Source organism: Phocoena sinus, chromosome 15 (genome assembly GCF_008692025.1).
Source record: "Phocoena sinus isolate mPhoSin1 chromosome 15, mPhoSin1.pri, whole genome shotgun sequence".
Lineage (NCBI taxonomy): Eukaryota > Metazoa > Chordata > Mammalia > Artiodactyla > Phocoenidae > Phocoena > Phocoena sinus.
Genome location: NC_045777.1, coordinates 10190930 through 10203959, shown reverse-complemented (window position 1 = coordinate 10203959; position 13030 = coordinate 10190930). Strand labels below are relative to the sequence as shown.

General features: G+C 48.2%; 1 protein-coding gene across 4 annotated transcripts in view; it reads right to left on the bottom strand.

Moving 5' to 3' along the window:
* Positions 1–203: 203 nt before the first annotated feature.
* Positions 204–13030, bottom strand: part of ATP9A (ATPase phospholipid transporting 9A (putative)) — a 138215-nt gene continuing 125388 nt past the window's right edge. The window contains exons 24-27 of one of the 4 annotated variants that reach the window (XM_032605165.1): positions 11556–11664; positions 10856–10913; positions 8548–8751; positions 204–7252 (exon numbers count right to left, since the gene is read on the bottom strand). In XM_032605165.1, coding sequence (XP_032461056.1) covers positions 7116–7252; positions 8548–8751; positions 10856–10913; positions 11556–11664 — 508 coding nt within the window. In that variant the 3' untranslated portion in view covers positions 204–7115. Of the gene's footprint in view, positions 7253–8547; positions 8752–10855; positions 10914–11555; positions 11665–13030 lie in introns of those variants that run through there. The other 3 variants (XM_032605164.1, XM_032605167.1, XR_004345780.1) reach the window with 3 other exon arrangements.

Sequence of the window (13030 nt, the reverse complement as noted above, 5' to 3'; positions counted from 1 at the left end):
ATCACTTCCTCTATCCATACTTTAACCATATAATCACTCTCTTCTTCTCCCTCTCCCTGCTTTCTTCAGAGGACATTAGAGTCTGTATCTGTACGTCCACTGTCTCTCCCCCACACAAGAAGATAGTCACTATGAAGGGCAGGAACTGTCCCTCTCGCTCTCCACTGCTGCTTCCTGCCCGAAGAACAGTACCCAACACATAGTAGGTGCTCAGTAAATATTTAGTGAATGAATGAATGAATACATCAGCATATTCCACACAACTCCCATCCCTCTTTCTGGATTCTGCAACCTTCCTTGAAGAAAAAAAAAAATATTCCTGGGCTTATCTGGACCCAATAAAAGAAAAAATGTTCTTCTCTTAAATCTCTTGAAAATGAACAGCAGAGGCTTAGGAACACCAAGTTCTCAGTGTAAGCAAACAGAACCTGCAGGCTGAGTTCTAAGAAATGAGACCTGGCTGGTCACCGAGCATAGGGTGTGGGGCTGGTGACTTCACATATGATTCAGTTATCCTCAAATTTTAAGGGGAATCCATTTCAAAATCAAAACCTCAATAGGGAAAGTGGAGGGTGGCTTTGCTTTGGCATTCTTACGAGAAGGCAGGCCTTCTGAAAAGATGCTATGTTGTAGATAACTCATCCACAAAAGGGGGAGCAGGAGGGAAGGGGAGAAACCCCAGGATCGGGCATACTTCTCTGCTAAGGCTTCAGATGAAAACCGATCTGGGAGTGCGTGATCCTCCAAAAATCTGCCAGCCCCCAAAGTACTTAAGTTATCCCTCCAACCACAGCCACATGGAGAACGAAATTAAATCCCACGGAAAGATTTGACTTTTTTTTTTTTTTTAACATTATGCAATGTTTGGATGAAAAAGGGGGGGGGATATCAGGAGAAGAAGAAGAAAAAAAACTCATCGTTTTCCCAGAGTTTAGCAAAGCTATTTCTAGCTTTTAACGATACATTTCACCATCACTTCAAGGGTAGTTTTGAGAGGCGCAAAGGAGGGACTGTTCTGTTATGTAACCCATTTAAAGTAGGAAATTAGCAAGTCCTGAATGAATTCTGTTACTGTGCTCCAACTTGTGGAAAGTTTGGAGCGACTACAGTTCTATTTTGAGGTGAGCAAATCCATCATTTACAGATCAGCTCACAAATACTGCAGGGTTTCATGTCACCCTGAAAAGTTTCATAACAAAAACAGTTAAAGTACTTGAGGTGTTGGGACATTTCGTCTCTAAACCTTATGAGCCTGAAGAGTGCGGAGGGCAAGGATCCCCAGTTGCCAATTATTCAAAAATGCAAATATCTGAGATTAAATAAATATTCATCTCACCCCCGCCCCCATCTTTTTTTCTTTTTTTTCCCCAAGCTAAGTCCAGCAAAATAGTCTGGTCAACAACATAAAAAGAAATGTCTGTTTTTAACGGAGCCGTTGGCCATGAAATAAATTCTGAAGCTATGAAAGCAGCGTCTTGAAACATAACAGTTAGGTATGCTGGGCCCGCCAGGCTGGAGAAAACAGGAAACAGAAATGTCTTTTGATCCTCAAGTTCCCCCTAGTGGCTCGGATGGAGGAGTGTCTGCACATTCGTGGAATTTCACAGCAGGTAAAAGCAGTCTGAAGACTTTACATCGACGGCACGCGGCTAAGGAAAAGTACTGCCCTCTGCTCTTGAGCGCAGGCATCCTCCACGTGCCCGGGGAGCCGCTCTTGACTGAGGCACAGCTAATGTACAATCTCCTCTCGACTCCATAAACTGAGAACGGCCCTCTCAGCGGAGAGCCAGGGAGAGGAAGCCAGGAGCCCGCACTGCAAAGAGCTGCTAATTAAAACATTTGGCCAGTTGGATGTATAATCAGCTTCTTGAGACGAGTTTACAGCTGCTGGGCTCCTTTGGAAACGAAGACAGACTCTTACAAACGGCAAAACTGACGCTTGCAGATTGCATGTGGGTTTCTCAACCTCAACACTTTTGACGTAGGTTTGAATGATCCTCAGCTGCGGGGCTGCCTTGTGCAGTCTTCATTAGATGCCAGCAGACCGCCACCCCTCCAAGTTGCGAGGACCAAAAGTGACTTCAGACATTGCCCCGTGTCCCCTGCAGGCCACAGTCACCTCTGGCTGAGAATCACCGGATTAGATGAATAAAATACCATGTCCTCTGTATCCTATACAATAGATTAAAAACCTCTTTTCCCTAAAATTTAAGTGACTGGGTTCCTAAATCTTCTATCACTTGATTATAAAAAAAAAAAATCTATACAAAGCAATCAAAGACTGGGTGTATAAATACAATATGAATCATAAAATATGTTTGCTTCTTTTATATAGATCACTTTTTGAAATTCTAACATATCTGGAATAGACAACAGTACAGAATAATAAATAATGCATGGGTTTGGGGGTTTTTTTTGCTGAAATTAAAATATTCTTTACCTGGAGAAAAAGCTATTTACATTTTATGTACCATGAGATACATACAACATAGCATTATAATAACAAGCTCTCATTTTGACACCAGAGTTTCACGTCCCTGCACAAATTAAAATGCTCCCCAAAGGCATAAAGTACACAAGCTTTATTGGGCAACAGCAATGGGCCACGCTGGCAGACAATGAAAAGAGAACGCTCAGAATCTCGCAGGATCACATGTGCGTCATCACAGGATCAAGAATTTAAATCATCTGGAGCTCCTGCTCTGTACTATCACTTCCCTCTCATCAAAAAAACGCTGTCCCGGTGAGTATTTGCCATGAGGATTACAGATAATCTACTAATGAGGACGTCAGAGTCCCAGAGGAATTCACAGTCAGCCCCATGGCAACAAAATAATAAATGAGCCACAATTTTTGTTTTTTTTTGCAAATCCCACGCCCACGGCCCACATGCCCCCCCCCCCCCCAGCAAACACACTATTCACTGACATCGCCCAGCGACACCAACAGACTGTGTCTCCAACCATACTGTGATGGAGAAGACAGATTCCCAGGAACGCCTGCGCTGGTGTGAGAAGATGCTGAGCATCTCCAACTGCAGTGCTGCTCGCGTGCTTATCGGTTCCATCCAAGAGCATAATAGATATATTTTTCCAAGACACAATGGACTTAATGGAACTATTTCCTAAGACATATATATAAACGACCAAATAAAAAGCTTTATGTTAAAAGAAGGGGGGAGAAATAAAGTCTGTTGTCTTTGCAAAGCTCCTTGTGTATTTCTTAATGAAAAACAAAACTGTGAGTGATAGGATTTTAACGCAGTGAAAACCAAGTATGTCTTCAAAACACTGGAGGTGACATCACATACTCACACATACACACGTTGCAAACACACCAAAAAGATCCAAGATAAAAATGGCTGATAGGTGTTGGCCTTGAGTAAGATGGAGCAGAAGAACACGTAGGCCCCATCTGCAATTCTGGCGCAGGTTTAAAATGCTGCCCCATAAAGGCGCAAGGGCATTCCTATCCCCATCCCGGGAAAAACAAAACAAAGCATAAAAGCAAAAGTCTAGAGACAGAAAAACAGGCATGATCGTGTCAATTTCCAAGGAGCACGAAAGCCCAAAATACATTCAAAAGTACTGTCACAGGGCTTCCCTGGTGGCGCAGTGGTTGAGAGTCCGTCCGCCTGCCGATGCAGGGGACGCGGGTTCGTGCCCCGGTCCGGGAAGATCCCACATGCCGCGGAGTGGCTGGGCCCGTGAGCCATGGCCACTGAGCCTGCGCGTCCGGAGCCTGTGCTCCACGACGGGAGAGGCCACAACAGTGAGAGGCCCGCCTACCGCAAAAAACAAAAAACAAAAAAAACTGTCAGCATAACCTAAATTTTCAGTGGAAAACATACGGAGGAAAGGGTAAGCAGATGTTGGTATTTAAGATCACTGCTACGAAAAAGGGCTTCACTTAAGGGAAGCGAGTCTGGGATCCGGCTATAATAAAGCTGAAAGTGGGAGGAAGCCCAGCTCTGGGCCTCCCAGCTCCAGGTGGCTGTAAACAGGTGGTCTGCTCCAATCTCAAGATGCTCCCAGGGATGCCCTTCGTCGCTTTAGGGTGAAGTCCTCCGCCCCAAGCAGCCCAAGTAAGTGCAGCCGGTCTCACGGAGCACCGTAAGCAACACACACACGCGTGTGCACACAGAGCACCGTGAGCAACACACACACGCCTGTGCACACTCTCCAATTAGCACTGAAACGGGCAGATGCAAGAGATCACTCAAGATGGAGACACTTGTCTGGTCATTTTCCTAGAGAAAGGGAGGGGAAAAGAGACACCAAACAGATTCCTCGCTTTCCCACACACACAACCATCACCAAAAAATATAATAAAAAGAATCATCAAATAATAAAATTAAGTTACTCTGACAGAAATACCTAACGTTGTCAAAGCGCAGGGGGTGGTGTAACTTTCACTTTGAGGGAAGTGTTTAAACAGCACTGATGGTGTGCCAGGGGCCTCTGGCTGCCGGAGACTTGGGGCCACTGAGTTCCAAGGCGAGGGGACCTCCAAGGTGTCAACGGTGTTTCCCAAGTTCCTTCCAGACTGGTGAACGGAATCCTTATGCTTTTTAGGAATTCAGCAGTTTCCTTAAAATGGCTTGGATTTCTTGTCTGTGTCTTTGTCTTCTCCCCACAGCTAAGCTCACACGGGAAGTGCCTGTGTACGCAGATCCTCTGGTGGGATTATGGGCTGATGTGCGCACGTCAGGATCGTGTACACTCAGCTGACTCGTGGCTCCCGCCACGTGGGTCTCCAGAGTTTGAGAAGCACACGTGTGTTTTCCTAGACACTCCGGACCCCGGAAGGTGGTGGGAGCAGGCTGCCCCCTGGCAGGGTGGCTCTCCAACACGGTCACGGTCCCCACTTGCATTTCAGTCCCTCTCACCCTTGGCCGCCTCCACCAGGGTACGGTCGAAAGGCAGAACGAAGGGGTCTGTTGACGGCACAAACGCACCTGCGACCTCCAGGCACAGCTTCTTCTGCTCCTCTGGGACGCTTTCTCCCTCCCAGATGCCAAGCAAGAGTTTAGGTGTTGACTTTCAAAGTCAACCCAAGCACCTCGATCAAAACTGGGAATTAAGGAAAAGACCAAAGAGACTATCTTCCTTCCTTGTCACTGCTGGAAACATCTAAAAATTTCCATGAGACCTACCTGTAGGAGCCATCACCTGTCTGTGAACAAGGTCAAGTTCAGGGTTTGAGAGCTGGGAGTAGAAGTACCTTTAGACTTCCGGTTATACAGGCTGACTTCCAAGAAGACAGACAGGTACAAAAACGCTGAGCACAACGTCCTCTCACTCCACCTCTGAAATCACATAAAATCACCCAGCAAAGACGTCAGACCTGCTCGCCCCTTCTCAAAGTTTTGGACAAAGATCCTCTTCCTGAATAACCATTCATTCAATACAACATTTACTTCCCGTAAATGTTTTCTGTGTGGCAGAAATGGCTGGGACAGAACGGGAAAAATCCTGCAAAACTGCAGAATCTCAAAACTAAAATAGAAGTGATGTCATGGCCAATTTCGCAGTGCCTGCAACTTACTGTCATTCTATAAAGTTTTAAAAGGGCAACAGAAATACACGAGCATATCGAGTGCTCCAAAGTCAAGGGCCTCGTGTCCCCAGCTCTCCAAGAGCAGGCTTACCCTAGAGTGGTAGCCATAACTTACATCTCTGAAGCACATGAAGAAGAACCAGGCCGAAGGGCTGGAGGGTACGTACTCATAAAGAATCAATCACAAACCTAAGACCTCGAGCATGATCAGCTCTCGCAGATCCACCAACCTAATCCTCTGGCACACACGTGTGGCTTCTGCCAGGAGAGACGTGAAAACCCAAGAAAGCTTTGCCGGGCCACATCCAGCGCTTGAAAATTCTCTTCTTCCCCTGAAACAAGAAGCCACAGCTTTATAGGAAACACACATGCGTGGGCCCCACCCTGGTGGGGAGAGGAATCTCTACTCCTGGCTGCCTTCCAGCGAGTTCCCCTTGAAATCTGTAGGCAGCGCAACGGAGCCCAGACCCCAGAGCTGCAGCCCGGGCCTCCTTCCACTGAGGCTCCTCGCTCGAAGCTGCCACTGATGAATGGCAGCGTGCTAAGACGCCTCTGCCTTTGTCACTGTGTCCTCAGTAATTCCTCCTAACAGGAAACAGATTTCTGTGGACGTAAAGAGCCCCGGTCCCTGACCTTTCCACTTCAGACTCAGAGGGTCTGAGTCACACGTGCTACGTTGCCTGAAGAATTAGCTGAGTCTCTTGTCACACTGTCGACACATTTAGGGGCCGTTCAGTGGCACGTTTCCTGCTAAAACAACTCTGCTGAAAATGTCTCAGAGTGTCCTCAGATAGCCACAGGCTTTGTAATTGTTACCAGATCCCAACGAAGCAAGATAACACCTTTGAAATTCTTTTACGAGGTGACAGGTGATGTTAACTCCAAGGCTACAGATGCTGAATTGGAGGAAGGATAACGTACCGGATTTACGGTTCTCTCTCTCTTCTACTCTCTTCTCATGTGGTTTTCTGTAATCCTAGGAATCCAGTGCCGTTTCGATAAGCAGGGCTGCCTTAGAGAGGATATTTAGCATTTCCAAATTGAGATTACTGTCTGGTTAACTTCTTACCAAATGTCACCGTCTTTTCCCCCAAAACCTATACTGAGAGCTTTATCTTTCTCTGAAACCAGGTTTTTAAGAGCAGAACGACATAAAAACGCACACACATTAGGATTGTTTAAAACAACAACCAAAAAACCCTCTACCGTCTTCGACTAGACAGAAACTTTTATCACATGACAACAAAACTCAAGTCATAATGAAGCCTGCACAGTGACCCATGAATACATCTCTCGGCCGAGTCACCGGTTTTCACATAGTCACATTCACTGACTGTGAATCACCAGGGGCTCAGACTCCCGTGTGGGGCCCCCTTAGGCGCCATCCTCCTGTTTATTCGGTGTCGGGCTCCGTGGAAGCGCAGCGCCTCTTCATATCAGAACTGCACGTGGGAGCCACCACTGCACAATCCACGGGTGGTGGTTAATAGAAATGCAACTTGAACTCTGTCCGCCAGGAGAGTGCGGAGACCGGGGTCCTCTCCCGAGTGCACGGCCTAGGACGTGAGCTTCGAGTAGCTGGGAGGGGAGAACCGCCTTCGCAGGTACTTGAGGACATAGAGGGGCAGACAGCTGACCAGAGTGATGACAGACACTTTCCACAAGAAGGACAATGTGGCGATGAAGTACACGTCTGCAAGCAAACAGAAGACAGCAGTGAGCGGGCGGGAACGTGCCGCCCAGAGCCGGCGGGGCGGCAGGGCCATCGGAGGGGACGCGGGCTTCTCTCCCGCGGGGGATGTGCTCAGAGCACCCAGGCTGCCAGCCTGACTTTCCTTCCCTGTCTCTCTCCTCCTCTCTCTGACCTGCTTCTGGAGCTTCCGGACCTTCCGTGAAATGCCGTTTTCAACAACTCGGAAAAGAAAACTGGGCAAAAAAATCCCCCTTCCAAGTGTTTTTGATTTGGAATCTGACAGCTGGAGTTTTTCTTCCTAAACCCGGCAGAAAGTGACGCTCAGACACACTTCTTCCCAGCAACTTTTCCCCTTCGCCTCAGCAATGGTCACAGAAGCCAAAGCCGGGTCTGAGGGTGGTGCAAAGGGGGGCGGAGACCCCTCGTCAAGAACAGTGTGACCTGGAGGGGCGGGGAGCTCCCCTTCCTGCCGCCACACAGTCAGGCCTGCAGTTCCGAGGTTTTTGCAACAGAGGAGCGACAGCTAGTGATTTTCAACAGTACCGGGAGTGGATGCCTGGCAGCCGCCTTCCCTGCCTCTTGAGCACAGGCTGGGGGAAATGCAGCGGGCACTGAGTAAGCACCTACTAAGTGCCAAGCCCAGAGCCCCAACCATGGGCCCAGTCCTATGACTGGTCCACATCTAAGGTGACGACCAAAGCTTCGTGAGGGCAGAGCTTCTAAGCATCTTCTAAGCCTCTGTGACTCCCTGGCCTCAAGCCACTGAGCGCACAGTAGGTGCTCACAAAACCTATTCAGAGAGACTTTTCAAACAAGTGTGAAACTGTTCTAAGACTTCACTTTTCACGGGAATGCTCCTTTTTCCTTTATTAAAACCTTCTTAAAGAGCGTTTACTGATAAGGAAGAGGCGTGATAGAAGATGCTTTCACGACAAGGCAGAGTTTCTCAAGCTAATAACACTGGTAAGTCCTGATGGACTGTCATTTACTCTCTGGATTCTCACCATCTCCATAGCTCCACGGAGCCCAGCACAGTGACCAGCTCCCTGGAGAAGCCCACTAGGTCCTTGCAGGACTGAATGAATCCCCTTCTAAGCGAGCAGGCACGGCGTGGTTTTAAAGAAAACACTCTACATTAAGATTATGCTCGCCAGCCTCGGTTCCAAGAGGCTGATTCTCAACTGCCACTTGTCCCAAGGGACGCCAGTGAGCAAAGGGCGGGCAGCTGAGTACCAAGGCCTGCTGGTAAGACCCTTGGACCTGATGGGCGGGCCCTAAGTGCAGGGGGGCCTCACCGATAAATTCGTGGAGGAACACCAGGGAGGCGATGTAGCAGGCCAGGCTGAGCAGCTCGGCCACCGTCATGAGCCAGTGCCAGGTCTGGATGGTCAGGGCCACCATTAGCAGCTCCGTGAGGATCAGCGACGTGAAGGAAATCGCCACAATGTGCACGAATTCCGACTCAAACAGCAGCAGCGCCCCGTACATGATGGTGCTTCCTGCAAAGGCGGAGGGAAGTCTGGGTGGGGAGGGGCCTCCGCTGCCCACGCAGCCCGCCCTGCTGGGAGCCGACGCCTCCCCCTCCCTCCCCACCGAAGGCTCACCCTGCTCACTCACATCTGACTCCTTTTGTTTTTCCCATTCAGACATGAAAGGTACCATTTGTTAAAGAAGGTTAATGAGTGGTACTTTATGGAGGTTTGAAAGAGAGGCCTCACATTCTAGTTTTCCCATGTTCCCTTTCGGCTGTATATAAGAGAGAGTTTATGTTTATTTTTTTCTTAACATCTTTATTGGAGTATAACTGCTTTACAAACGGTGTGTTAGTTTCCGCTGTATAACAAAGTGAATCAGCTACACATATACAGATATCCCCATATCTCTTCCCTCTTGCGTCTCCCTCCCACCCTCCCTATTCCCACCCCTCTAGGTGGTCACAAAGCACCGAGCTGATCTCCCTGTGCTATGCGGCTGCTTCCCACTAGCTAACTATTTTCCATTTGGTACTGTATATGTGTCCATGCCACTCTCTCACTTCGTCCCAGCTTCCCCTGCCCCCTCCCTGTGTCCTCAAGTCCATTCTCTATGTCTGTGTCTTTATTAATAGAGAGTTTATAATTGGACAGAGAGGGAGAGGAAGAGATAGAGAGGAGAAAAAGGAAAAGAGGCAGAGAGAGCAACTCTCTGGATTGGGTGGAACAAGAAATAGAAGTTTTTGTGTATTCTTTTACATGACAGATGTAGTCAGCCACAGAAGAACAAATACTGTACAATCCCACGTGTACGAGGGATCTAAGGAGTCACATTCATAGTGACGAAGTAGAACGGTGATTACCAGGAACTGTGGGGAGGAAGGAAAGAGGCGTTTGTTGTTGAATGGATACAGAGTTTCAGTTTTGCAAGATGAAAAAGTTCTGGAGACCTGTTTCACAGCAAGGTGAACACATGGGACACTACTGAACTGCGTACTTAAGAAGAGCTAGATGGTAAATGCTATGCTTTGTCTCCTTTACCCCCTCCCTGCCCCCAAACACAAAAAAATGATAGGGACAACCAAAAGAGAGCCTCAAAGAATTACGCACCTGCACTGAGGAGAGAAAGGAAAGTGGGGGAGGGTCCAGATAAGTGCACTTTCATCCAGAACTGCGGGAACTCAATGGGGAATGTCTCACGTTGATCAAAAGCACTAGCTAGCTACGTGAGATTCCTGCTCAAGAGCAAGAGACCCTAAACCCCAAAACTCCTCAAATGACGGCCTATTACAACAGTGCTGGGGATGCAGGGAGTGCAATGAAGCACCACTGCTTGTTATTATGAACTTCCATGCAGGATTTGCATTCTTCAACCAGCTACATACATGTCACTTTGCTACACCTCTCAAAAAAAAAAAAAAAAACAACAACAACCCTCAAATTGTTTCAATGATAATTTAGCCCCTAACAAATTCAACGGTCTACACTTTTTGACCACACATCCCATCAGAAAAAAACACTAAGAATGAATCCCTAATGGACGATGCGGATTTGTAAATTATCCGTGTGTACCTGTGCAGACAGACACAGAGAGGTAGCAGGACCACTGTGCAAATGTGTCAGGTACATTATAAAACACACATGACAACAGAAGTTCTAAAAAGAGGAGAAAATAAATACGAAGAGAGGTTCTGACATTTCCTTTTCATAGTCCAGTAAGTCATCTCACAAACCCTGTACCGTCTGAGGGACCCTCTCTGGAGGCCACAGAAGTAAATATGTTGTTCAAGAACTACAACTTGACTTCAGAAAAAGTATCAGAACATTCCAGAAAGCAACCACGTTTTGTTACAATGACTTGAACACCCCAGCAGGGTTTGATTAGTATTAGTTGTACTTTTCTCTGACTGTCTCAGTTAAGCGGACAGGACCACCTCACGTGTGACCTGCGCCTGATGAGCAAGGCCTTAGAACCCGAGGAGGGGCTCCCTCGGACACAGAGCCACACTCCTTACTGCAATCTCGGCATTCCAGCTGCTTCTCTTTGTGTTCTACAGACAAGAGAATGGTGAAGTTGACCCTGGGGCCAAGGCCAGAGCATAAGACAACAGGTGTTTTCACCCGTCCTTACCTTGATAGATGCTGATCAAAACCCATATCAGGAATGTCTTGTAGGACAACGGCCGTCCCTGAATGAGAGAGAGGAAGACAGAGCGGGCTAGCGTGCGGGGCTCACCCAGGGCACGAGCCACTGTCAGGCTACCCTCCACCAACCAGACAAGGAAACCTGCCTGTTTTCGTCAAAACAGTGGCTCACACACGTCAAAATACATTCAAGAAACGATGTTTTTTAAAGAGAATTGATATTAGATGGAAATATTGGGTTGGCCCAAAAGTTCGTTCGGGTTTTCCCGTAAGATGTTACGGAATAACCCGAACGAACTTTGGGGCCAACTCAATAAATCTGCTCTTTATCAAAAACCCCTTGAGGACCAACAAATGCAATCACACACACACACTTTTCAGGACTGTACACAAAAGCATCTCCAGGAACAGACACAAGTTGCAGCTACAAAATGCAACTGTCAGGGGCTTTTTAAAAAGGCATTAGGAGGTTTGTTTTAAAAGTTGACATATCACTGTACAGTTTAGTATTCTTTACATGTGCGTATCATACTTTAAGAAAAGACATATACTCCCACGCCTTCCTCTCAAAACAAAGCCACCAGTTCAAGTGTGTTCACATCAGACATGGAGGGTCTGTGTGAAATATGTTAAAACAGGGAGGGAGGGAGGGAAGAAGGAAGGAAGGAGGAGGGGGCTCCGTGAACCTTGAGGAGATCCTTGTAGAGCTCAGGGTACAGCATGGCAACTTCTGACTTCACATCTTTGTCCAGGACCAGAGAAAACACAGGAAACATGGTATAGATGGTGGAGTACCTGGGAGAAAAAAAATCACCGCAGGTAATATCCAGCCAGTGGAGTACGAGCCATGTGCTGCCCCAGCCTCTGGAGCCCAATTTCCTTTCCTTCATTCAACTACTACGTACTGAGCACCTGGTATGTGTGTCAGGGCCAGTTCGAAGCACTGGACATTCAAGATGAAAAGCAGACCACAACGCCTGCCCTTGGAGAGCTTCCGTGCTGGTCGGTGAGTCATAAAACAAATTCAGTAAACTATACCGTGTGCTGGAGGTAAAGTGCTGAGGAGGGAAATACAACGGGGAAGAGGGAATGAGACATGGGGCGAGGTGGTGCAATTTTAGAGAGGGTGGACAGGAGACGGGGCATTTGAGAAAACACCCCCAAGAGGTAACAGGGAGGCCATGCCAATATGCGAGGGAAGAGCATCCCAGGCAGAGAGAACAGCAAGTGCAAAGGCCCTGAGGTGGAGGTGTGTCTGTCCTGTTTGAAGAACAGCGAGGCTGCCAGTCTGGGTGGAGCTAAGTGGGTGAGGGGGGAAAGCGAAGAGATGAGAACCAAGAGGGAAGAGGGGACCAGATCATGGGGGGGCCACATGGAGCACGGCTCAGGGAACCCCTGGTTCTATTCAGGCATGTTCTGCCACTCTTCCAGGACCTGACAAAGGACAGGCCACTTTTCCAATTAGAAGCAGGCAGGATTCCAGTGCCTACTCTCAGGCTGAACATAAAAAGATGGAAGGCATACTTTTAAGACTCCACTGGGACCAGCCGGCCTCTCTGTGCTTCCCACCTTGGTAACCAGGGGAGCGCCCTGCCAGCATCTCTATCTAGGGCATGTGGTAACCAAACTCCACCTACCTGGGGAATTCAGAGACTGAGCACATCCTCTCAAAAGGTCAAAAGGAACGTCCTAAATTCCAGGTCAGGAACGGGGGGTGGGTTTGATAGCAAACGTAGCAACTGTCCAAGGGACAGCATGCCTCACGGGTCAGTGGCATGCAGCGGCCAAGCTCTATCAGGGGTAACCCGGAGAGGGCAAGGCTCTGGCCGCCTTAGAGACCCACCAGCAGGATGGTCCACTACGGGCAGCCATGGCAGAGAGGGTACTTTCCAGATGCCCCTTCCACTTTTTCTAAGACCCGTCAGTGATTTCCTAAGAAATCACTGTCTGTGAAGCTTCACTCTTGCCCGGTGTATCAATCAGCTGACAACCTCAGGCTCTCGTGGGCGAGCATCCTTCAGCCGTCAGGTATGAATGGACCACGAACAGATCGGGGTCTGCATCCGCAGTCTGGTTAAGGGCTTACCAGTTCAAAAACGTATTCATTCGAGAAGGTTCTAAACCAGACTGCCAGACCTGCCTCGACTTGGGGACTGAAGGG